Here is a 25,325-nt window from a genome sequence, read left to right as displayed (position 1 = left end):
CACAAAGGCCATGTCTGGGGATTCTGGGAGTTGTAGTCTCAACAACATCTGGGGGCCCAAGGTTAAGAAACCCTGGCTTAGATAACTACCTAACAATTCCAGCTATGCTTTTTATTCAAAGCACATGGAGGCCTATTGAGCTCACCTATAAAACCATTTTTGTCATATTGACAATGTAAGATCTTCAAAAAGGATCTGTTTTTCATATTGCAAAATCACAATTATCATGCACCCTGCCCCTGCTCACCCCCATTTCATTTACATTGTGGTCCTGGGCTATCTATATTTTAGATTATCTATATTAGATTATCTATTAAGAATTCCATTATCTGTATTTTAAAATTTTAGTGATTGCAATTTCTGAATGTATAGTGCTCTGTTTTAGATATAATTGTAATTTTTATTTTCAGTTCATAAGAAAGAAGAGTGACCTTGCTTTTCTTCTTTTTCTTTATTGTAGGATGAGGATCCCTTTGGCCCATTTTTAACAGAAGATCTTGAGCATTGTGCATTTTTTACAGGTCTCAATATATTTGTTCCTTCTCATACTAGCAAATTGGAATGCATACAAGTAAGATGAAGGGTGGATTTGCATATAGATGGAACACACAGTCTCTGGTGTACATGATGCCTCCTATTACACATACTCAGGAGTAACTCCCCCATGAGGCCAGATGAGGCTACAGCCTCAGGTGGCGAGTGTGGGCCCCCTGCCTGCTGTGGGTGCCATCTCACCTGCCTGCTGCTCACTTCAACTTTGCCTCCCCTCCATTGCTGGCCCCACACCTGCCTCACAAGTCCAGATACCACCATATTAAGCAGTTGGGGCATGCTGCTGCCGTCTGCTTGCAGGGTGCACATGAAGCAGCATGGCACATGCCTCTGGCAGCAGCGGTTGGCTTCTGCGCTTGGCTCTAAGCCAACAGTAGTTCTTTGCCCCAATCTTCTAAGGCCTTCACTGATCCAACTTGGTTCACAGTGTATCGGAGACCCTTGTACTGAACCAGTTGGATTAGACCCTATCAGTCAACTTTTGCATTGGACCCAGACTGATCAAAAATTGTCTGATAGAGCCTGAATCAAATCGGGTACAACTATCAACTCAATTTGCTGCACCACCCTAACAGTTATTCATGTTTAATGCTTGTAGCTTTCTTATTTGTAGTCTACATTTGGAGGGGCCTGTAGCCCAATCTACTTCTAAAATGACATGTACAATCATTCAAACATAAGCATATACATGTTACAGACACCTGTATGCATCTACAACAGAGTATCTGAATAGGCCTGTGATTATTTTCAGTTGTAATCAAACTGACTGACTGATATGAGCAAGACTCAAACTCCAGGGCAAGATGGCTCAATGTATCTGTTCCTTTTATCCCATAGATTCCTTGAATGACCAACTTTTGCCACGGACCACACAGATTTTACTGGAATATAATGCAGGGAAATGGGTCCCACGTCTTCGTGAACCACGAGATTTATATGGGTTGGCTCCTGCGGGACATCTGCAACTAGTACGCTGGCCCCATCAGTATGAAGTTATCAGAGAAAGAATTGAGCATATTGGTAAATAATTCCAAACACTTTTTCTGATCTGGTACTTTTGTATTGGTTGGTTTCCAGGGGCGTAACTGTAATGGGGCAAAGGGAGACAGTTGTCTGGGGGCCCGCTGCCTGGCCCCCCCTCCCCCCGCCCAGAGGCAAGTCACATGACTGACTCCCCCAGCCACGCACCAGCCCGGGCTTCCTTCAGTTGCATTCATCCTCCAAAATAGATGTGGATGTTAAGACCTGGAGCTACCAGAACAGCATGTCTTTCTCTAGTGCCATTAAATGACTTGCATCGTCCACAATTTACAAAACCTTTTAAAAAATAATTTAGGATGATGTTCTGTTATGGCACATAGGAGATTATGTGTGTGTGTGTGTATTTTACTATGCTTTTTGTTACCACTATTCAGCCTCATTTAAGATTTCTTTACTTCATGAGCTGAGCTTCGGGGGGGGCATTTTAAAATCTTGTCTCTGGGCCTACTACAACCTTGCTACGCCCCTGTTGGTTTCAAAGCAATATATTACTAATGTATCTAGCAAAAAACTTTATAATCTTTGCTGTAGACAGTTAAATAATGTTCAGTTGGCTTAATTATCTTGCTTTAATCTATGAATTCATTTGTTAAATTTAAGCGCATTTGCAAAATCTCTGAATAGTTTTTTTCAGATGTTGAAGGAATATGTTGGCATTGCTGAGTTGGCATTGGAGTGGCCCAGGTTGTTGGTGGTGGGGGACTTCAATGTTCATTTTGGGACTGGGTTGTTGGGAGCAGCTCAAGAGTTCATAGTGGCCATGACGATTGTGGGCCTATCCCAATTGGTCTCTGGACCGACACATGATGCTGGTCACAAACTCAATTTGGTCTTTTGCTCTGATCAGGGTGGTGGTCCGTGGGTGGGGACTCCTGTCATCTCCCCATTGTCATGGACAGACTACCATCTGGTTAAGATAGAATTGACAGCCACAACCCACCACTTCAGGGGTGAAGGATCTATTAGATTGGGCCCCCCGAGGAGGTAATTGGATCCAACAGGATTCCAAGAAGCCTTGGAAGGGTTCAGGGTTGACTCTCCTAGTGATTCTGTTGATGCTCTGGTGCAAACATGGAATAATGATTCCAGTAGACACAGTCACTTCTAAGCTTCCTCTCTGACCTGCTTTAAAAACAACCCCATGGTATTCGGATGAACTACGGGAACTGAAGCGGGCAGGTAGATGACTAGAGTCACAAGTGGAGGAAGACTTGGCGCGAGTCTGATCGGGCACAACACAGAACACATTTGAAGGTCTATGCAGTGCGGGTGGCAAAGAAACAGTTCTTTTCTGCCAGCATTGCTTCCGCAAATTCACATCCAGCTGAGTTGACTAGGGTTGTGATGGGGGTAGTATGCGCCCCTCCCCCTCCCCCTTGAATTTGGACTTGAAACCATTTGTCATTCGCTGTGATGTTTTTAATGACTTTTTGGTGGATAAAATTTCTCATATTTGGGCCTAGCTGGATTCCGCGGCTATTGCAGAGTCTACTGTGGAGGTGTCCAGCAACTCCTCTTATGGGATTAGATTGGATCATTTTCAGTTTGTGACTCCTGAGAAGGTGGACAAACTGCTTCTCACTGTGCATCCTACAACCTGTTTTCTTGACCCTTGCCCAACTTGGCTTATCTCATCTGGCAATCATATTATCGGAGAGGGTCTGGTAAATATTATAAATCCTTCTCTGAGGGAGGGCAGGATGCCTCCTTGTCCCTTAAGGAGGCTATTATTAGACCACTTTTGAAGAAACCTGCATTGGATCCCTCGGAGTTAGCTAATTACAGCCCTGTTTCCAATCTTCCATGGTTGGACAAGGTGATTGTGTGGGTGGTGGCCTCTCAGCTCCGGGCAGTTTTGGATGATGCAGGTTATCTAGACCCATTTCAAACTGGCTTCCGTGTGGGCTATGGAGTTGAGACTGCCTTGGTCGGCCTGATGGATGATCTCCAACTGGTTATCGACAAAGGCTGATCCTCTCTGATCCTTTTGGATCTCTCTGCAGCTTTCAATACCATTGACCATGGTATACTTCTGGACTGCCGGAGGGAGGTGGGATTAGGTGGCACTGTTTTACAGTGGTTCCATTCCTACCTATCTGGTACATTCCAGATCGTGTTGCTTGGAGACTGTTGTTCCGCAAAGTGAGAACTAAAGTGTGGAGTTCCACAAGGCTCCATGCTATCGCCAATGTATTTTAGCATCTGCTGGGAGAGATTATCAGGAGGTTTGGTGCTGAGTGTTACTAATATGCTGATGATACTCAGGTCTATTTTTCCGTGTCAACCTCATCAGGAAATGGCATTTCTTCTCTAAATGCCTGCCTGGAGGTGGTAATGGGCTAGATGAGGGATAACAAACTGAAGTTGAATCCAAATAATACAGAGGTACTGACTGTGGGGGGTTGGGACCCGAGAGATGGTTCAGCTCCACCTGTTCTGGATGGGGTTACACTCCCCCTGAAATATCAAGTACATAGCTTGGTACCTATGTCTTAGTACTCCTGGACCCAAAGCTCTCGCTAGTGTCATGTCCCCTAGCTCTGACAGCGAGGAAGAAAGGGAAGCTGTCGGCATTTCAGCCGAGTCTGGAATGTCTGAAGGGCAGAGCCCGACTGCAGTGGAATTAGCTGACGGTTGAGAACAGACTCAACAGCCTGAACCAGCAGAAAATGTCAGCGACCAATCGGGGGATGATTTAGGCATTGGAGCTCCACCGATGCCACAGCAACGCAGGTGTTTCAAACGCAGGTCACAACTGGAGGCGGTGCGGAGGAGTAAGCGCCTGTTATCGAAGGCTGACAAGCCGTAAATCCTGACACCTGGGAGCTTTCGACTGGCTCCATAAATTGGAACCTCTGACTCCCACTCATTGCTGAGTTTCAACAATTGTCATTCACCCACAGCAAGCAGCCGAGCCGTGTACTTCGCTGGCCTTGGGCCAGACCTTGACACCTAGTTTCTTAGGTTGAAGCAGTGGCCATGAGCGCTTTTTATCAGCTTTGGCTGATACGTCAGCGACGTCCATTTCTGGAGGTAAATGACATTAAAACCGTGGTACATATGCAGGTAACCTCCAGGCTTGACCACTATAAGCAGTCTACGTGGGGCTGCTTTTGTACGTAGTCTGGAAATTACAATTGGTACAGAATGCGGCAGCCAGACTGAACTCTGAGACAACTCGAAGGGACAACATAACACCAGTTTTAGAAGTACCGCATTGGCTGCCAATATGTTTCCAGGTGAAATACAAAGTGCTGGTTATCCTATATAATAAAATGGTTGGGTACCTGCGTCTGTGTCTTTTTCGGGTGTTCAGCGCATGCGTGGTGCACGCGTGCGCAGAATACGGCGAGAGAGACATGGAGCGGGCACCGGCTGCCATGTTGGGCGGGTGGAGGAGAAGCGAAATGGCGGGCCGAGGAGAAGCGGCTACCGCAGACGCCAGGCGGGGGGAGGAGCAGCGGCAGGCTGAGGAGAAGCAGCTGCCGCTGGGCGGGCGGGCCGCGGACAAGCGGCCGCCGCTGGACGGCCAGGCGAAGCTAGGAGGCAGCGGGGGAAGCCGGGCGAGGCGGCAGCGGCCCCGGGTGGCCCCGGCCGGAGGAGGCGGTGGGCCCGGGCGGGAGGAGGCAGCGGGGGAGGGCGGAGAAGGCGGCAGGCCCGGGGGAAGCCAGAGCCCGGGGGAAGCGGGCTCGGGGGAAGCCGGTGGAGGCGGCGGGCTGGCGGCCAACATCGGGCTCCACAGCGGCGGCGGGGAGACCGGGCCCGATGGTGGCGGCGGATGCACTCGGCCCCGCCAGAGACGGGGGGGGAGAGAGAAAGTTAGCTGGCCCCAAAGGTCTACTAGCCCCCGTTAATTTAACGGGCTGAAAGATACTAGTTACCTATAAAGCCCTTAACGGCTTGGGACCAGGGTATTTAAGAGAGTGCCTCCTTTGTCATGAACCCTGCCGTCTGTTACAATCTTCTGGAGAGGTCTGGTTATGGTTGCCACCGGCTTGTTTGGTGGCGACCCAAAACTAGACTTTCTCTATGGCTGGCCCGGGGCTTTGGAATATGCTCCCTGCTGAAATAAGAGCATCTCCTTCTCTGTTTGTTTTCAGGAAGACCCTCAAGACTCACCTGTTCTCACAGGCTTTTAATTAAAATTAATTTTAATAATTTGTTTTAATAATTGTTTTATGCAACTGTTTTTATTGTTTCATGCATTTTAATCTGTTGAATTTTAAATACGTTAAATTTTGTACACCACCTTGAGATGTACATATCAGGTGTTATAAAAATATTATTAATAAATAAATATGTCTTATTTGTATGTACAGTATGTAACAATATTTGTAACAGCTTTTAAACAGCAATGGTTCTCACAGCAGTTCACAATAAAATCAGGTTTATAGATGAATTATACTGCCCTCATAATGACAGATCCAAAATACGCGGTCCTGTTGATAGTATCAAACAATGATAATAGAACAATGTTATACTGACTCAACACTACAACCAACAACCATTAATATTAATATTCTAATAACAGACCAATAGAACAATGGGCTGGGGAAGAGGTCTGGTCTTGTGGTAGCAAGCATGACTTGACCCCTTTGCTAAGTAGGGTCTGCTTGATTTGTATTTGAATGGGTGACTACATATGAATGCTGTAAGAAATTTCCTTTAGGGGATGGGGCTGTAGCTCAGTGGAAGACCATCTGAGGTCTCAGGTTCATTAATTGACATCGCTGCTTAGGACTGGGAGAGACTCCTGCTGAAACTTTGAGCTGCTGCCAGTCAATGTAGGCCAGGGCTGCTCAACTTAGGCCCTCCTGCAGATGTTGGCCTACAATTCCCATAATCCCTGGCTATTGGCCACTGTGGCTGGGGATTGTGGGAGTTGTAGTTCAAAAACAGCTGGGGGGCGAAGTTGAGCAGGCCTGGTTTAGACAATACTGAGCTAGGTGGACCAGTGGCCTAACTCGGTATAAGGAAGCTTGCTATGTTCCTATGTGACAGAACCTAAATAGCCTTAAAAATAAAACAAGTGTCGACTTATTGTTTAGTTCTACTGAATTAAAATCCACCCCCCACCACCACCACAACACACACTAGTTGATCAATTAACTGCAATAAATTCCTGAGCTTTGGCCAGCTGAATGACCATAGGATTGTGACTAACCCCACTTGTACTGGCTGATCTGAAAGATATGTTGGTGTGTGTCTATACTGTTGTAGCATCACAACTGCACTGGCATGTACTGACATAACTGTAATTCCCATACAATGCCATCAGCTCAAGGGCCAAATGTTGATGGTCTGGCAGGAGAAGAGAGGGACTTAGCTGGAACCCTGTGCTCTCTTGCATGCCCATCTCACTCCTGCCAATGACATGTTGGACATATTTTGTTGGTATATCATGCCAACAAAAGGTGACTGCCACTGAAATGAATAGAAAGCCTAAACTAACTGTTCCACACCTCCTCCCTCTCCATCCAGCTATTCATGACCCATCACTATATACCATAACCACTCATGACCTGCCACCATCTAGCCTGATATGTAAGTCCAAGTCACAGAACACACATCTTAGATAACCAGATGTGTGGCATGAAACTGTCTCTTCATATTTGGAGAATTAGGTTCCATAGATTTCCATGACTGGAAGTCTGCAAGTTATTGTGCCATGCCATGCCATCATGGAGGTAGGGCCATGGACCCAGATCAGGTCTGTGCAAGTTTTCTGTAAGGGGAAAAATAGCCATTTCAAGGTATTATGACCCCAACATTAAGCAACAGCTACGATTATCACAGAGAATGAGGAGCTAAGAGGACTAGTTGTGCAAATTTTATAGACGTTGGACCCAGGTCCTGGCACAGAGATGATGAGTCAGGAGCCCTTTGACTCCTGAACCGGAAGCCCCAGAGGCAGCACACCTGAGCCAAATTCCTTATGGAACTAACTCTCTCCACTTCAGGGGTCTCATGCTCTTCAATATCCTTTTGCCAGCACAGGCAACACACCAGGTGGGAGAGGCAACAGAATGCTAGGCTCCAGGTCTTAAGTTTACCCCTTTAAAGCTCTTCACTCTTCAGGAAGAGGACAGAGCCCAGGAGAGGTAGTCTGACTCAAGGGGAATTTAAGGCCTCAGTAGAATTCTAGACCTTGTTGGAGCAAGTTGCCAACTAGGTGATCTCCAAACTCCTGTAACTTGGGTATAACTTGCCTGAAGATGAATGGATCGATGGATTTCAGCTGCCATCATTGGATAGTTGTACAACTATATCATGATTAGGACAGAACAACATGACTGTCCTTTGAAGAAGGAAATTTTGGATTTCCAACCATGGAAGTCTGAGGATTGTTTTTTGCACTCAGGGAACACAAGTAGGAACTTTGCTTATGAGGATTCCGATGAAAAGACATTTTGCAGAAACAATAAATACTCAGAGCTAAAAACCAAAAATACCAAAAAGAAGTCAGTGAGGTGAGTTTCATGATCAGTGAGATTCGCCGGAGGGGGTTCTGCAGGAGAGCGGGCTTGGCCCGCTCTCCCTGCAGATGATCCAGGCTGCCCTGAGCAGCCGGATTGGCCGCCATCAAGGAGCCGGTGGGGGCTGCAGGGATCGGGGGTCACATGGCCTCCGGAAGTTCCAGGATCCCCAGCATCCTGGAGAGACCCCCAGGGCTGGGAGGATTGTTTCAGCCTCCCTGCGGGGGTCTCCTCATGTGTTACCGCGGTGCGGAGTCGCGCTGTGGCAACACACGATCGAAAAGATAAGCGGAGAACTCACTCCGCTAACCTCATCTAAGGGGAGGGCTAGTTAAGCGGGTTACCCGCTTTGAGGACACCAGGCTCACCTGCGAGCCCAGTAGTTCTCATGCTCGCCAAAAAGCCTAGGCTCCCTTCGCCCACTTTTTGGCAATCGTGAGAATCGCCTCAGTATGTGCTTCATTGACTACGGAAAAACGTTCAGTTTTGTCAGCCATGTCAAGTTGTAGAATATCCTTAGGGAAATGGGCATCCCAGAACATCTCATTGTTCTCATGAGAAACCTATGCAAAGGACAGGAAGCCACAGTCCAGACGGAACATGGTGAAACGGACTGGTTCTGGATCAGCAAAGGAACAAGACAAGGCTGTATACTTTTTTCCTTATTCAACTTCTGTGCTGAACATATACTGAGAGAAACTGGATTGGAAGAATATGAGCGTGGTTTTAAAGTTGGAGGAAGAAACATCAATAACCTGCGCTACATTGATGACACTACTCTGAAAGCTGAGAATGTAGATGATCTGCAAGCTCTAGTAATGGAAGTTAAGGAGCACAGTGAAAAATGGAACTACAACTAAATGTAAAGAAGACTAAACTAATGACAACGGGTACAGCAACCAGCCTCAGAACTGATAGTGAAGATACTGAAGTGGTGGATAGCTTCTGCCTTTTAGGATCGACCATCAACATGGTTGTGAAAAGCTGGACTTTGAAGAAGCAAGATAGAAAATGTATTGAGTCTTTTGAACTCGGTGCTGGAGAAGGCTTTTGAGGATACCATGGACAGCCAGGGAAACAAACGAATGGATCATAGAACAAATCAATCCAGAATTTTCACTCGAGGCACAAATGACTAGGTTCAAACTATCATACTTTGGACACATTATGCGAAGACCCAGCTCCCTTGAGAAGTCTATAATGCTGGGAAAAATGAAGGAAAGAGAAAAAGAGGACGACCAGCAGCAAGGTGGATGGACTCGATTATGACAGTAATGAATGCACCACTGAGAGACCTAAAAGGCCAAGTTAAAGACAAATCATCTTGGAGAGAATCTATGTATGTGGTCGCTAAAAGTCGATACCGACTTGATGGCACTTAATCAGTCAATCAAAAACAAAATAGGAAAAGCACATTGCTAACACTTGTTTTCTCAGTACTCTTTAAAGTACAGGCATTCTCCAGAAAGAACCACCCAACAAGAATGTCAACTCTAAAGCTACAATTGGGGATGCAGGAAAAGGCATTCTACATAGGTAAGCAAAGGAGGAGAGATTCAGTAGGGAGAGGAAATCCATGCCTCAAAGTGTGACTTTGACAGATATTTCCGTTTCCCAACCCCATCTTCAATAGGGGAATACTGTGTACTAGTTTAATTTATTCTCTCTTAAATTCCAATAGTAGCAGTATCTCCCACACAGTGAAGATATGTACTGTGGGGGAGGAGACTGCTGGTAATAAACCTCCAAATTCAGGTCCACTCCCACATGCAATGGAGAGCACAGCCACTTTTAAGAGTGAATCCAGGCACCCTTTTGGTGTTGCTAGCCAAATACAACCATTTTTTTGCTTGCAGGATCTGGGCCTGAGGAAGGAGCAGATCACACAGCAGCTGGAGAGAGCAGGGTCCACTGCAACTTGCTACACTTTATTGATTGATTGATTGATTGATTGATTGATTGATTGAATGCATTTTTATACCACCCTAACCCAAGGTCTCAGGGTGAATGAGGGTGATTCACCTATATGGGTGAATGCTTTGTTAGTGACTGTGTTGTCTACTACCAAATATAGATACAAGGGGATGAGACACAAGGAATGGAAAAGCACCAAGATGGTAGCACATTCACCTATGCAAAGGTAATATCTGTTGGAGCTGATGACCATTACTGTCAGCTGTGTGCATTCCTGCAATAAATTAAAGCAGCTGCTGAGTGTGGAGGAGTGAAGCCGTTGTTTAGCAGCAGCCAAAATGCATTAAAGTACATGGGGGATGGAAACAAGGGAAATCATGCATCCTAGAATCACCAGTCCATAAATCGTAGTCAATGCCAAGTCCAATCAGGGTCATCGCCAGGAAAAGGGTCAAGTTGCTGGTTCTGTGGTCTAAGGGTTCCAGAGAAAGTCACACGTCGATATCCAGGCCAAGGTCGGGGGTCCAGGATCAAACAGCATGAGGGTTCTGGGAGCTGGAAACTGAATCTGCACGCCAGAGTGATCAGTTGAAACCAGCGCGATGCAGAGGGAGTGGTCTGGCTTTATAGTTCTTCAAGGTCCCACACCAGGTGAAGCCAATTAATGCCCCTGCCTGCCTTCGGGCTGCAAGTTCAGACACCACCCCTGTAAGACTTTGCAGCCAACTGGCTGCTTCTGCGTTGCCAAACACGCTGCTCCTTTCTGCATTCTCTTCGGCGTTCCGCATGGCTCACCAGTCTGCTTCTTGGTCCCAGCTCCTCCGCATCTGAAAAAAGCAATGGCTCCCCGGCAACCTCTTGCTGTTCTACAGCAGGTGAGTGCTCCGTCTGAGGGGCTTCTTCTTCAGCATCCTGCAGGAGGGTCCCCTCAGGGGACTGTGAATCAGACAATTCTTCCTCGGAGTCCTCAGAGTCCGACCACTGCCTGACAATTACTTTACCCTTGTCCAGTGCCAGCTTGTTGCCATTTGCTCCCCTTGAAGCAAACAACAGTGATCTGCTTTTGTGCCATTCCTTGGGTGGGAGCCAGCACCCAAGGAATGGGTGTGTGATGCCGGTACACACATGGCCTCCACGCATGCGCAGAGACCATGTGCATGCGGGCATTGTGCGAGGGCAGCTGGGGAGAGTGTCACTGGCACACAAAGATAGCTGGGGGAGCGCCACCCATACAGGAAGTGGTGGTGAATGGCGAAGGAGCAGGTATGCACCTCCTCTACTCCCTTTTAAAAGGTGCTAGGGCTGTGTTCCGAATCATGCTGCCAATCGTGATTCATGCATATCCCTAACCTTCATTCACTACCCCACTGCATACTTGCTGCCTGAGGCCATTGCCTTACATGGCCCCTTGATAGAGCAACTGCTGCCCTTGTCTCTCCACAGGCAACTAGATAGCCCTTAGCAGTTGCAGAGGCCTGGATGTTCCTCATTCCTTGAGCAATAAAGATCACCAGTGAGAACAGCATCAATGAGTAGTAGGCATCCAGCTGTTTCTTTGTGAAGCTGCCACCCCTTTGTCTGTTCCGGGTGCTTGTGCTGCACACAAGGGCATGACAAAAAGCTATGCAAGAGGTGCAGCTGTACCCGGCATGGCAGTGCAGTGATAGGAGATCTGCTCTTCTTGTTCTTCTGTCTGTCACGAAGCTGTCAGAGCCACGGAGGTCCGCCCTGCATGAATGGAGTGGTTGACAACTTGATGTCTCTTTGATTTTGTCAGAATACTGTCCAACACCTATACTCTTCAATAAAATGTATAATTTATTCTGGCTAATTTGTTTATTATAAAAATGTATACATTATTCTGTGTCTGTGTTTTTATGATAACATACCCTCCCTCTTTTACTCAGCTGTCTTCTGCTTGAGGCACATACATGAGCATCTTGGGTCTCCACCAGACCCTACCAAGGTTGAAAATCTGCAGCTTGGCCTCAGCCATGCCACTGAAGCACCAGCAAGTGTGACTGGGTAGGCTCCCTATAGGCCATTTCCCCCCTGTCTCCTCCATTTAAAGCTGTTATAATAAATCAAGCAGTGGAGGGGGAGTGAATGGGCTAAAGCCTGCTGAGACAATAATCAACTAGCACTGGGAATCAACCAAATGAATATGGGGGATATATTGCTCAATAGAATGGTGGAGTTGGGCACAATTCGAGAGATCCTGAAGCATGTAAAAGGTAGAAAATTGCCTGATTGGTTTATGCACTGGTTTATGCATTGGTTTATGCACTGTTTTGTATTGTGTACCTCTGAACCTATATTGGTGGGAGACATCATCTGAAGTTTTCGCTTGATATCCCATGTGTACTAAATCTACCAAATGCCCACAGCTGTGGTCAAGCTCCATTCATTTTAATAGGGATTTCCTGTTGAATCCTGCAGTTCAGCAAAAAATGTGTAATTCTTTTCTTGTTCACAGGTTTGTGGTCCCATGCTGACACCTTGTGGCAAAAACAATTTCCCATGACTTGTGAAATAATGCGTGAAATAATGCTTGTGGGCATTCCTAGATCATATAACTATACGGACACGACAAATATTTCTATACCGCTCTTCAACAAAAATTTCCCAAAGCGGTTTACATAGATATAAATAAAATGGCCCCCTGTCCCCAAAGGGCTCACAGTCTTTAAAAAACAAAACAAAACATAAGATAGACACCAGCAACAGCCACTGGAGAGGATGCTGTGCTGGGGATAGATAGGGCCAGTTGCTCTCCCCCTGCTAAATAAAGAGAATTACCGCTTTTGAAAGGTGCCTCTTTGTGTTCCTCTCTTGCAGCATAGAAAGCGTATGTAGATTTCCCTCTAAAATTTGTATGGAGATGTCCATGTCTTAATTCAATGCCTCATACAGCATTCTTGCTAGCAAATAGATGAGGAAAAAGGACTTACAACATATGGAATATTGGCTGAGTTTTCAGAGAAATAATAGGCACACCTGGAAGAATCATGCACCATAAGAGCTTTTTTGATACTTACTTTCACCACCACAATCCCCACCACCAAAGAAATGCACTGCTCTTGGGTTTTTAAAGTATCTTTGGTAACAGGAACGGCTTCAACAGCCACAATAAACAAAGACTTGCCCGTTCCACATTGTTTCCGTGGATTATGTTGACAATGTTTGTCAGTCTGTCACAGATTGTTTGCAGTGTAATAGAGGACAAAGAGCTGCGCAAACATCAATGGCAAAGTGTAGCATTTTAAAAATAAATGCTTCTTTTCATGGGTTAGAATTGTATCTTATTAAGTTTTGAAAATGGCTATTTCTTGTGGCTTGAGTTTCACCAGGATGTCTCTGTCGATGGTGCTTTCTCATGAGAGATGGATTCATCAGGATTTCCATTTCCATTTAAAAATAAAATTGCTAGCTCTCATGGTTACATCTGGGACAAGTGTATCCTACCCTAGGGATGTGCAAGCAGGCTCAACGTTGGAAGTGTTTGGCGTCGAACCAGTTCGGTTTGACAATTCGAGGTCAAACTGAACCACCCCCTGTTCGGTCCAACCCTGGACCGCCCCACAGCTTGTTCAGGGGGGTTGCAAGCTTAAGTTGGGGATTCTCCAAGGTGACAGGGGGGGTCTGTGGAGGTTCCCCCTCCCCCTGCCAGCCTCCCTTGCTTCCAAAACCAGCCCATTCGGTTCGGGCCTTCCCCCCCTTCCAGTGTGGTGGCCATTTTGGAAGCTACCACGTCTGCACAATGGGCCTCTGAGTGGCTCTGCATGACCCAGACCATGCAGAGGCCCATTGTGCAGGCGCAGAGGCCTCCAAAATGGCCACTGCACTGGGGGGAAAGGCCTGCACAGGCCAAAGGACGGCCAAATGGGCCGGTTTGGGAAGCAAGGGAGGCTGGTGGGGGAGGTGGAACCTCTGCAGACCCCTCCCCCCGCTGTGTCAGAGAACCCCCCCCAGAGGGGGTAAGTTTAAAAAATAACATTTTTTTTAAAAAGTTCATGATTCTCCCTCCAGACTGACCTGAACCGGGGGTGGTGGTTCAAGGGGGTGCCAGACTGAACTGGCCCAGTCTGGTTCGGGTCTGATTTGGACTTGAACCAGACCAGCAAGTTCCATGTACACCCTTATCCTATCCTTGGATCTCTTAAAAATGCAAAAGAGTATTTTAAAGGAAACATTTCCTTATTCTTGCATTACCAAATTATAAAGCTAATTTAATGGTCTTTGGTGGCCTAACATGTATGTATCTTGAATAAACAGGGGGCATATTTGAAGTGCTTAGAGTGTCATGCTAGGGCTGCAGACACTGAGTTAAGGTCCTCACTTAGCCAAGAAGCTCACTGGATTATTTGAGTCAGTCACTACTGCCTGTCCAGCTTACCTTGCAGAGCTGTAGAGAGGGTGAAATGAGCAGTACGAAAACCATGTACACAGCTCTTTAGACGAAGGACAGGTTAAACATGCAGTTTAACAAGCCGTCCTGAGTGAAATGACACATTTTGTTTTCTGTTTCAGACTGGACGCCTCCTCAGTCCGAGCCACTGTACATCCCAACTGGTCTGGAGACTGAGCCACTCTGCCCAGAACCTGGAGAGGGTGCTGTGGTCTACCTTGCAGATGAAGGTCTGAGCACTTTATTATAGAATGCATACAGCTTAATAGAAGAATTTTTCATAGTGCCCTTTCTAACGACTATGGGAAAGAGAGAACCAGCCTGATCTCCTGGGGGAGAGAGTTCTGAAGTCCCAGCACCAGCATCAAACAGCCCCCTGCTTCAGGTGGCTGTCAACATTGCATCTGATAGTGGAAGAAGATCAGAGAGCAGGGGCTCTGTGGCCTATCTCAGAAGCTCGTCAGGTGCATTTGGGAGCAGGCAGTCCTTAAATAACCTGGTCCCAAGCTGCTTAAAGATTTAAAGGCCAGTGTCAGCACTTTGAATTGGTCCTGGAAGCATATTGGTAACCAATGGCCAGAACAGGTATAATATGGTCTGCACGATTTGCTCCAACCAGTAATCTGGCTGCCATGTTCTTAAGCTTCTGGACCATATTTTAGACTGTGAGCCCTTTGGGGACAGGGAGCCATCTTATTTATTTATTATTTCTCTGTGTAAACTGTTTTGACAACTTTTGTTGAAAAGTGGTATATAAATTGTTGTTGTTGTTGTTGTTGTTGAGAGGCAGCCCCATTTATAATGCATTGCAATAATCTATCTTGGATGTGACCAGTGTATGGATAACATAAGACAACGCCCGCCTTTTCTAGATAGGGCTGCAGTTGACACACCAGCTGAAGCCAGTGAAAGGTACCCCTGAACATGACTGGCACCTGAGCCAACAAGGACAAGTCCAGCCACATCCCCAGGATGCTTGTTTGGCTTTCAGTGGGAGCACAATCCCCATCCAGAACCAGATGAATCTCTCCATCCAGGATTTGCCTGCTAACAGAACCTCTGTCTTATCTGAAACTTGTTAGAAACTTCATCCATTAGAGGGAAGGAAGCTGCCTTGTACCAAGTCAGACTGTTGGTCCATCTAGCTCAGCAGTGTCTACATGCAATGGCTCTCCCAGGTTTCAGGCAGAAGTCTCTCCTGGCCCTATCTGGATATGCCAGGGAATGAACCTGGGGTGTTTTGCAGGCAAACAGATGCTCTACCACTGAGCTATAGTTCCATCGCCTAAGGCGGGGCTGCACAACTCAAATGCCACAATTTGGCATGCAGGGGCAGTGTCAATTTTTAGCACATTATTGCATTAAAATTAAAAATATTATTAGTTACTTGTGGATCTGTTCCCTTTGTCAGTGGACCCATAGTTTGAACCAAGGATAGCGGCCAGAGAATAGGTCCTGCCCCTGCTCAATCAGTGGGGGCCCTAGAGTGCATGCCAGCCCCAAATAATTGCCAAGCCCTCTCCTCTCCCTAAATCATTGCTGCTTTCAGGCTGCAATGCTAGGCATGTTTACATGGGAGTAAACTGGGCACATTTCTGTGCATGGAGCATATTTCTGAGAAAACATGCACAGGATGGCACTGTAAGGCAGTTTCCAGCTCCTGTGTTGCTACAGGATACCTGGGGGCCAGTAAAATAGTCACTGCGGGCTGAATCCGGCCCCCAGGCCTTATGTTGTGCAGGCCTGCCCTAAGGGGAATATCTTGCAGCAGACAGTGCTGCCTAAATCTAGTCACCCAAACAAATGCAAACCAAGGCAAATCCTGCTTAACAAATAGGACAATTCATGCTTGCTATTGCAAGATCAGCTCTCCAAATCAAAACTGCCTCCAAACACTAGTTAAAGTTTTCTACTGCCTTCCTAGAAATAGAAGTAGAGCTGGTTGTCATCAGCCTATTAATGGCAGTTCAGCCCAAACCTCCAGGTGGTCCCTCCAGCAGCTTCATGTAGATGTTAAACAGTATGGGGGACAAGATGAAACCTTGTGATGCCCCATAAACAGTAGTCCCCAATCACCACCCCCTGGGATTACTCCAGGAGGTAAGACCAGAACCACTGCAAAACAGTGACCCAGTTTTGCAGTGCCCTGGGTCCCAGTCAGAAGGATGCCATGGTCAATTGTATTAAAATCCACTGGAAGGTCCAGTTGAATCAAAAGGATTGGGCTTCCCTTGTATCTCCCAGGATAGGGCTGATTGATACTCTGATCATAAGCACATTGCATGGATGTTGGTTTCAGTGCTCCCATTGAGATTTTAACCGTGTGTAAGGAAACTGGGAATTGAGATGACAGAGTTTAGCACCATTCCTTTCAAAACATATCCATTGCTTCAGAAAGGAATGAAGCTAAAAACTGTGTACAGTCTTCTCAAACACAATGTTTTTCCGACAGTCATCTGCAACTGAATAATAATAATTGTGTTCTTTGCTCCCTCCACTAGCTGACAAGGATTCCAGCTTTATGTATTCTCGAATAGGGGGGAGCTTCCCTTCAAAGCAGGTGCTCCCTCAGTCCTGGGAAGATTGGGACAATACCTTGATCTTTGAAGCACGATTTGAAAGTGGGAATCTGCAGAAGGTGGTCAAAATGTAGGTTGCTCATTTTTTCACTTTGATTTGCAAACATATTTACTGGGTTGAGGGGGGTGTTTGTTTTGGTCAGCATTTCACTCTGGCATTAAAATCAATTTTGACAGGTTTTTAATGGCAGTATTTAAAATGTCAGGTTTTGAATAATTGTCTAGAAAACATGGCATGAGTTGCAGATCTCCATGTATAATTGCAGTGTTTATGTTGTTTGTTTGTGTCCTACCTTTCCTCCAAGAGCTCATGAAGTTTCTAGAGTGTCTCCCATTTAAATCAAGGGCGTAGCTAGGGAAGAGGGGGCTTGTTTTTGCCCCTCTCCCTGGTGGCCCCTTGAAGTGAGGGAGATAATGAAGAAAATAGAAAGGGGTGGAGCTGGGGGGGGCTCTCTGGAGTTGGAGGGACCAGGTTCTTTGAACTCATTATTCAATTAAAGCTATACGCTTGATTTAAATAATGCCCAGCCCAGAACTGCTTAATTACCAAGGTGGGACTACATAAAATACTTTGAGGCCTTTTTCTGGAATTGGGTTGGAAGATTCAACAGATTTCACTTCCACTGCTTCCTATACACAAAATCTAGTCTTCTTTCAGCCAGAAGCGCATTTATTTTTGTTTGTTATATTTTTCTACCGCCCCACATCTTTGCTCTGGGTGGTTTACAATAAATAAAACAAATGACATAAAAATCAGTTAAAATGAGTGAGTATGTCAGACACTGCTTTCTTGTTTTATGAACCTGAGAGAAGGGTGCTAAAAGGCTGAGCTGAGGTATAGAAACCTGTGTTCTGGCAGAGAAGACTGAGCCGTTTTATGGCTCGTGCTACAAGCATTCTTCCGCAGTCTAGCAGCTGGGCAAAGGGTCCGTTGCCTTGGGAGTGGTGAACTGCCTGCCCAGTAGGCCTGTGCTTGTCAGTGCCAACACGGAATCATCTGCAATACTGTGTCAGGATTGTGTAGAGGTGGCCACTCGCAGCACAGCTTTCTCCACACAGGACTGCTCGCTACCAGTATCGGGAGGGCCCCCTCTTTGGGAAGCAGAGCCCTGTACTGACCCCCTGGTGGCTGGGATGGCCCGTGGGGCACAGTGGGAGGTGTTCACAGGGAGCACTGGAAGGACTACTCCTCTCAGCACTCACTGCACACACCTTCCGCGATGCTCTGTGTGCCATCCCAGCCATCGCTTGGGTGGGACAGTGCTCTGCTTCTCATCAAGGAGCCGCCTCCCATGCACACGCTACAAGCATGCCGTTCTGTGCCGAAACTGCCATGTTGCAAGCAGCCACTGGAATGGTGCAGATTATTCGGCTTTGACAACGAAGCACAGCCTACTGCCAAGTTATACGCTTTGTATGCCAGGCAGAGAAATTGTGTCGGGACTCTTCCTTGTTCTGTCCTCGTCTACTATTAACTGGGACAGATTCTGCTGCTGGGCACTAAAAAGGGTTCATGGGATATCACAGACACGGAAGCCGTGTTTTCCAGCACTGACCTGACTACTTTTAGGCAGCATAGCACAGCTATAGCAAAAAAGGGCCCTGTCGTAGAAGTGACAGCCTTTGGCATTCAGCTGCTTGAGGGATGAGCACAGTATCAATGTAATAAATAAAGATATAAATTCTTCATGGACAGTGCAGCTAGGGTTGGGTCTCAGCAATAGTATGAAGGTGCTCCTTGTGTGCTTTAGGATTCTAGTGTTGTCTCCTGAGTTGCTACACCAGCATGGTGTCTAATAAGTTAAAGTAAAAAATGAGTTAGCATTTGATCCCGCAGGTTAACTTACTGCATTTTTGTAGAAGACAAGGCCAAGTGTGTGGTTTAAAAAAAAAAAAAATCAATTAGGTATTCTTAAATATACTAATTGTTCATTCATTCATTGTATTTATATACTGCCCCAAACTCAGGTCTCTGGGCTGTTTACAATAAATTATGGATTCTAGTGATTTACATTCTTATTTTAAAGTAATGTGGCTTTTGTCTGATTCCAACAAAGTATCAGTGTAATGGAGTTTCTCTTTCAGATTGGCACAAATGTCCACATGTCCTATGAAAATGATGGAGACAATTTCCTAGCCTTTAACATTTGTAGAAATTCATCCTTTTATGAAGGACAAGGGAATAGTATTCTTTCTCCTGTGCTCATTCAAGACAGCAGATAATTTGATCTAAACTTGCTATAGCGAGTGTGGCCTACTTTTAAAATACAAATAGGTCAAATAATTTTCATACAGATTGCCGCAGAAGAGTAGTTGGCAATGGAATCTACATCTGTAATCTCTGTGAAAGAAACTTGTTCCCCTCATGCTTTATGCTGGTCTATGACTGTAATAAAGATTGATTGATTGATTGAGAAACTTGTCCTTAATTGATGGGATAGAATACAAGGGCCCTTCCAGACAGAAGTTTATCCCATCATGAATACTCAATATGGGCAGTTTTGCAGAGAGTCCAGATGATTTTCTCCACAACCAGTGAGGAATGAGTCCTACCCATGTGCAGTACACATTTTTTTCCAGACCACTTTTTTCCTGACTTGAAAGTGCTAACAGAAATACTTGCACAGTGAGGAAAAGTACAGGTCAGGGGTTCATAAACTTAAGTCCTCAGATGATGATGTATTACAACACCCATCATTCCAAGTCACAATTACTTTTGGCCATTTGGAGCTGGGGAAGACGATAGTTGCAGTACAACAAAATCTGGAGGCCTACATGTTGAACGAGGCTTATTCCCAGAAAGGTGTGTACAGGATTGCCGCCAGATCATTAAAGGGGAAAGTTCCTGCAAGAGGAAACTACTTCAGGAAATGATTGATTAAGAAGCAGTGACAATGCCCAGAAAAACCACATCAAACATTGCTTGCTTGCTTTTCAATTCCAAGCTCCACAGGAGTCAGGGATGGCTCAGCACAAAGGGTCTGGGGGAATTCTGTGGGTATGTGATATCTCAGAAATGCATGACAACAGAATTTAGATCATTTTTAAAAAGCCAGACTTGAGCCAGAGGAGGGACAGATAATGAACTGATAAGTCCTGTCTCCTAGTGTAGATGGAAAATAGCAATGTGAGTCCACAAAATAAATTCATAAGAACTGTGTGTGGAAGCTCAGTTTCTCTACTGCATGCAGTTCAATTCAGTAACCCATGGAAGTAAGTGCAGAAAAGCCCTTCATCTGGAAGGGCCCTAAATTTTGAAAAAGAAAGATTTGTCATGTTATGACACTGCCTGAACTGCTAGTGGTACAATCCAGATTAAATATTTTGTTCTCCTTTCTCCATACCAGCAGTGATTTTGAATACCAGCTGACACTACGCACAGATCTCTACACAAATAAGCACACCCAGTGGTATTACTTCCAGGTCACTAACACCCAAGCAGGAATGCCCTATCGTTTTACTATTGTCAACTTCACCAAACCGACAAGCTTGTACAATCGTGGTATGCGTCCATTGCTGTATTCAGAAGCAGAAGCCAAGGTCCACAAAGTGGGGTGGCAAAGGACAGGAGATGAAATCAAGTATTACAAAAACAATCTCAGCCATGATGGGCGCCAGTATTTCTCTCTGACGTGGACATTCCAGTTCCCACATGACAGAGACACCTGCTACTTTGCTCATTGCTATCCTTACACCTACAGCAACCTACAAGGCTACTTATCGGCTATTGCTAGAGACCCAAGGCGGTCCAAGTTCTGCAAGATCCGCATCTTGTGCCATTCCCTCGCTAGAAACATAGTGTATGTGTTAACCATCACCAACCCCTCGCAAGATTTAAAAGAGGAAAAACGCAAAGCTGCAGTGATCTTGACTGCCAGGGTACATCCAGGTGAAACTAACAGCTCCTGGATAATGAAAGGCTTTCTGGATTACATTCTGGGTGATTCAAATGATGCCCATTTGCTCCGGGACACTTTTGTTTTTAAGGTAGTGCCAATGTTGAATCCAGATGGTGTGATTGTGGGCAATTACCGCTGCTCTTTAGCAGGCAGGGACTTGAATCGTAATTATAGATCAGATCTCAAGGAATCCTTCCCTTCTGTCTGGTACACTCGGACTATGATCAAAAGGTAAAAAGGAAATATAATATCTCTTCTCTGTTTTAGTTTAGCCACTCTTTGTTCATTATTAGTCCAATATTAATTAACACATGATGTGTTTCCAACCTATGCCATTTTATTAATTACTAGTTTTAAGTACCCAGCATTGCTCAGGCTTATGGTGCGAGTTTCTCTTTGTTCTTGCATCTATAAGTTTTGTGGATATACCCATTGTATATCCATCTGTCTGTCTGTGTGAGGTGGTTGTCGGGGTTCCCGGTTTATTTGTAAGGTCCTAGGAAGTCAGTTTGCCAAGTTTGGTGCTGATAGCTCAAAGGGTGTGGGAATGTATAGGGAACAGACAGACAGACATTCAATTTTAGAAAGATAAATTAGATAGATTAGATATTATTGAATTCTGAGGTACATTTTCATTTTATTTATCATATTTACTTATTTATTTAATATTTAATATGCTTTTAATACTGTGAAGCTTTCTAATCGACATGTGGAAAGACCAACTCTAGAGGAGGAGGCAAACAAGACTTGACCTCTAACAACAAGAGTAAATTGTTTTCCTCAGCAAGGATCTCTTTTCCCTTCTGCTAGCCATGTTTTTCATATTATGATCACAGTTCTCATGTGACTGATTTTTTTTTAAAGTTCCGTAAAGTAGCAGCTTAAACAGACTATTTTCATGCCATAAAAACTGTCGGTCAAAGGGGAAGGAGAGATGACCAAGTACAATTCTGTGGGGTGGCAATTCCAGTGGTGGTGGGGAACAGAAGAAGTAACGTTGTCAGGCCGTTACAGGGGAAGGGGACTTGGAAATCTAATAGCTGTTTCCCCTTCTGGCTGTCCTGCCAGCTCTTTGACCTTGGGAAGCAGTGCTAACCACCCTTGGAACCTCACCTTGCTCCTCTGTAATGCCAGGTCAGTCCAGAACAAATCAGAAACCATCCATTATTTGATTCTGGATGAAGGCACCGACCTGGTATGTATTACAGAGACGAGGCTGGGGGCCCAGTGTGGTCCCAACTTCTCCCTCCAGGGTACTCTGCTGAGGAGTGGGTGAGGGACTGTGGGCAGGGAGGTGGAGTGGCTGTGATCTATAAGAACAATATCTCCCTTACCAGGATCCCTTTAAAGTGTCAGACCATCTCAAATGTGTGTACTTACGTTTGGGGACCAGGGATAGACTGGGACTTTGGTTGGTGTATTGATCACCCGCTGCTCAACATAGTCCCTAACTGAGCTGACAGACTTGGTCTCGGGCTTGGTGTTGGAGTCCCCCAGGCTTGTGGTTCTGAGGGATTTCAATGTTCATCTTGGGACCAAATTGTCCGGGGCATTTCAGGAGTTCATAGCAGCCATGACAGCAATGGGCTTATCTCAAGTGGTCTCAGGACCAACGCACATTGCTGGTCACACGCTTGATTTGGTCTTTCACTCTGATCAGGGTGGTGTTCCATGGGTGAGGAATCCTGTGATTTCCCCATTGTGGATGGACCACCATCTAGTTAAGGTTGAACTCAAGTGCGGCAAAGAAGCGATTCTTTTCTGCCCGTATTGCATCCACAAGTTCACGTCTGGTGGAGTTGTTCAAGGTTGTGAGAGGGCTAGTATGTGCCCCTCCTCCCTTGAATCAGAATCTGGAACCATTGATTACCCGCTGTGATGCGTTCAATGAATTCTTTGTGGGGGAAATCTATTGTATTCGGGCCGACTTAGACTGCATCTCCACAATTACTTCAGTGTCTGATGTGGAGGTGTCCAGAAACTGCTCTTATGTGATTAGGTTGGATCAGTTTCAGTTTGTGACTCTTGAGGATGTGGACAAGCTGATTGGAATGTTGTGACCTACCACCTGTTCTCTTGACTCTTGCCCAACATGGCTTATACTATCTGACAGGGGGGTTGTTGTAGAAGGCCTGATAGAGATTATAAATGCATCTCTGAGGGAAGGTAGGATGCCTCCTTGTCTTAAGGAGGCAATTATTAGACCGCTTCTGAAGAAGCCTACCTTAGATCCCTCAGAGCTGAGCAACAACAGGCCTGTCTCCAACCTTCCGTGGCTGGGCAAGGTAACTGAGAGGGTGATGGACTCCCAGCTCCAGACGTCTTGGAAGAAACTGATTATCTTGACCCACTTCAAACTGGCTTTCGGGCTGGCTATGGGGTGGAGATTGCCTTGGTTGGCCTGATGGATGATCTCCAGTTGGGAGTTGACAGAGGAAGTGTGACTCTGTTGGTCCTTTTGGATCTCTCAGCAGCTTTCAATACTATCGACCATAGTATCCTTCTGGAGCATCTGAGGAGGTTGAGAGTTGGAGGCACTGTTTTGCAGTGGTTCCGCGTCTACCTCTCGGGCAGGTTCCAGCTGGTGTCCCTTAGAGACTGCTCTTCTTCAAAATCTGAACTTTTGTATGGTGTGCCTCAGGGCTCCATATTGTCTCCGATGTTGTTTAACATCTACATGAAACCGCTGGGAGAGATCATCAGGAGATTTGATGCAGGATGCTATCAGTATGCTGATGACATCCAAATCTATTTCTTCCATGTCATCATCAGGAGAAGGCATAACCTCCCTAAATGCCTGCCTGGAGTTGGTGATGGGCTGGATGAGGGATAATAAACTGAGACTGAATCCAGATAAGATGGAGGTACTCATTCTGTGGGGTCGAAACTCGAGAGAAAATTTTGATCTGCCTGTTCTGGATGGGGTCACACTTCCCCAGAAGGAACAGGTACACAGTCAAGGGGTGCTTCTGGATCCAAGCCTCTCCTTGGTGTCCCAGGCTGAGGCAGTGGCCAGAGGTGCCTTCTATCAGCTTCGGCTGATTCCGTTTCTTGAGATGAACGACCTCAAAACAGTGATACATCTGCCGGTAACTTCCAGACTGGATTACTGCAATGCACTCTATGTGGGGCTGCCCTTGTATATAGTCCGGAAACTACAGTTGGTCCAGAATGTGGCAACCAGGTTGGTCTCTGGGTCATCTTGGAGAGACCATATAACTCCTGTATTGAAGGAGCTACAATGGGTGCTGATATGTTTCCGGGCAAAATACAAGGTGTTGGTTATAAGCTATAAGACCCTAAACAGCTTGGGCCCTGGGTATTTAAGAGAATGTCTTCTTCGGCATGAATCCCATCGCCTATTGAGATCATCAGGAGAGGTCTGTCTGCATTTGCCACCGGCTCGTCTGGTGACTACTCAGGGACAGGCCTTCTCTGCTGCTGCCCCGAAGCTATGGAATGTGCTCCCTAGTGAAATAAGAGCCATCTCTGGCAGCTTTAAAAAAGTCTTTAAAGACGCATCTGTTCACCCAGGCTTTTAATTAATATTGTTTTAATGGTTTTAATGCTGTTTTAAAATATTGTTTTTAAATTGTTGTGTTGTTTTAAACTTTTTGTTTTTGTTTTAACTAATGTTTTACTTTCTGGTTTTTATTTTGTTGTAAACTGCCCAGAGACATAAGTTTTGGGCGATATAAAAATATGTTAAATAAATAAATTCACCACCCATTGTACTCAATGCAAAAACTCCTATTCTTATTGATGAAGTTGACTGTTACAGCTGTGGATTGAGCAAATGAAAATCTGTGGTTGCTGTTATTTTCTGCACTTTATCTTATAACCTAAAAATTCCAGGCTGGTGTAACTTGAGCAGCAGTCACCAAAGCCATTCATTTATACTTCTATCCCTTGTTACAGAGTGATGGAAGAGCGTGATGTTCTCTTGTATTGTGACCTTCATGGTCATAGCAGGAAAGAGAATGTCTTCATGTATGGCTGTGAAAAAAGGGACCAGCAAGAAGAAAGGGCATACTTGTACCAGCGCATTTTCCCTTTCATTATGAGTAAAAATTGTCCAGATAAAGTAAGCCAACTTTTAAATTTAATTATTATGTTCTAGTATGTGTAAATTGAAATTTTCTAAATCATTTTGCCATTTTTTCCTAGCAATCTTAATGATCTAAAAAATATAACAAGTCAGTTCAAGCTAATAAATATATTAAAATATACATTGATTGATTGATTGATTGATTGATTGATTGATTGATTGATTAAGTGCCGTCAAGTTGGTGTCGACTCTTAGCGACCACATAGATAGATTCTCTCCAGGATGATCTGTCTTCAACTTGGCCTTTAAGGTCTCTCAGTGGTGCATTTATTGTTGTCATAGAAGAGTCCATTCATCTTGCTGCTGGTCGTCTTCTTCTTCTCTTTCCTTCAACTGTAATATACATTA

At 45.4% G+C, this 25,325-nt stretch overlaps 1 protein-coding gene across 13 annotated transcripts in view; it reads left to right on the top strand.

The window, feature by feature from the left end:
- AGBL3 (AGBL carboxypeptidase 3) overlaps window positions 1-25,325 on the top strand; it is a 93,573-nt gene that overhangs the window by 11,399 nt on the left and 56,849 nt on the right. For 9 of the 13 annotated variants that reach the window (XM_053252809.1, XM_053252807.1, XM_053252814.1 and 6 more), the window contains 6 exons: window positions 461-521; window positions 1,390-1,572; window positions 14,514-14,621; window positions 16,893-17,040; window positions 20,318-21,100; window positions 24,788-24,953. In XM_053252809.1, the coding sequence (XP_053108784.1) occupies window positions 461-521; window positions 1,390-1,572; window positions 14,514-14,621; window positions 16,893-17,040; window positions 20,318-21,100; window positions 24,788-24,953 (1,449 nt within the window). Of the gene's footprint in view, window positions 1-460; window positions 522-1,389; window positions 1,573-10,028; window positions 12,009-14,513; window positions 14,622-16,892; window positions 17,041-20,317; window positions 21,101-24,787; window positions 24,954-25,325 lie in introns of those variants that run through there. The other 4 variants (XM_053252810.1, XM_053252816.1, XM_053252819.1 and 1 more) reach the window with 4 other exon arrangements.

The sequence above is a fragment of the Hemicordylus capensis genome, chromosome 5 (genome assembly GCF_027244095.1).
Source record: "Hemicordylus capensis ecotype Gifberg chromosome 5, rHemCap1.1.pri, whole genome shotgun sequence".
Taxonomy (NCBI): domain Eukaryota; kingdom Metazoa; phylum Chordata; class Lepidosauria; order Squamata; family Cordylidae; genus Hemicordylus; species Hemicordylus capensis.
The sequence above is the reverse complement of the archived record's forward strand: the minus strand, read 5'-3'. Positions and strand labels throughout refer to the sequence as shown.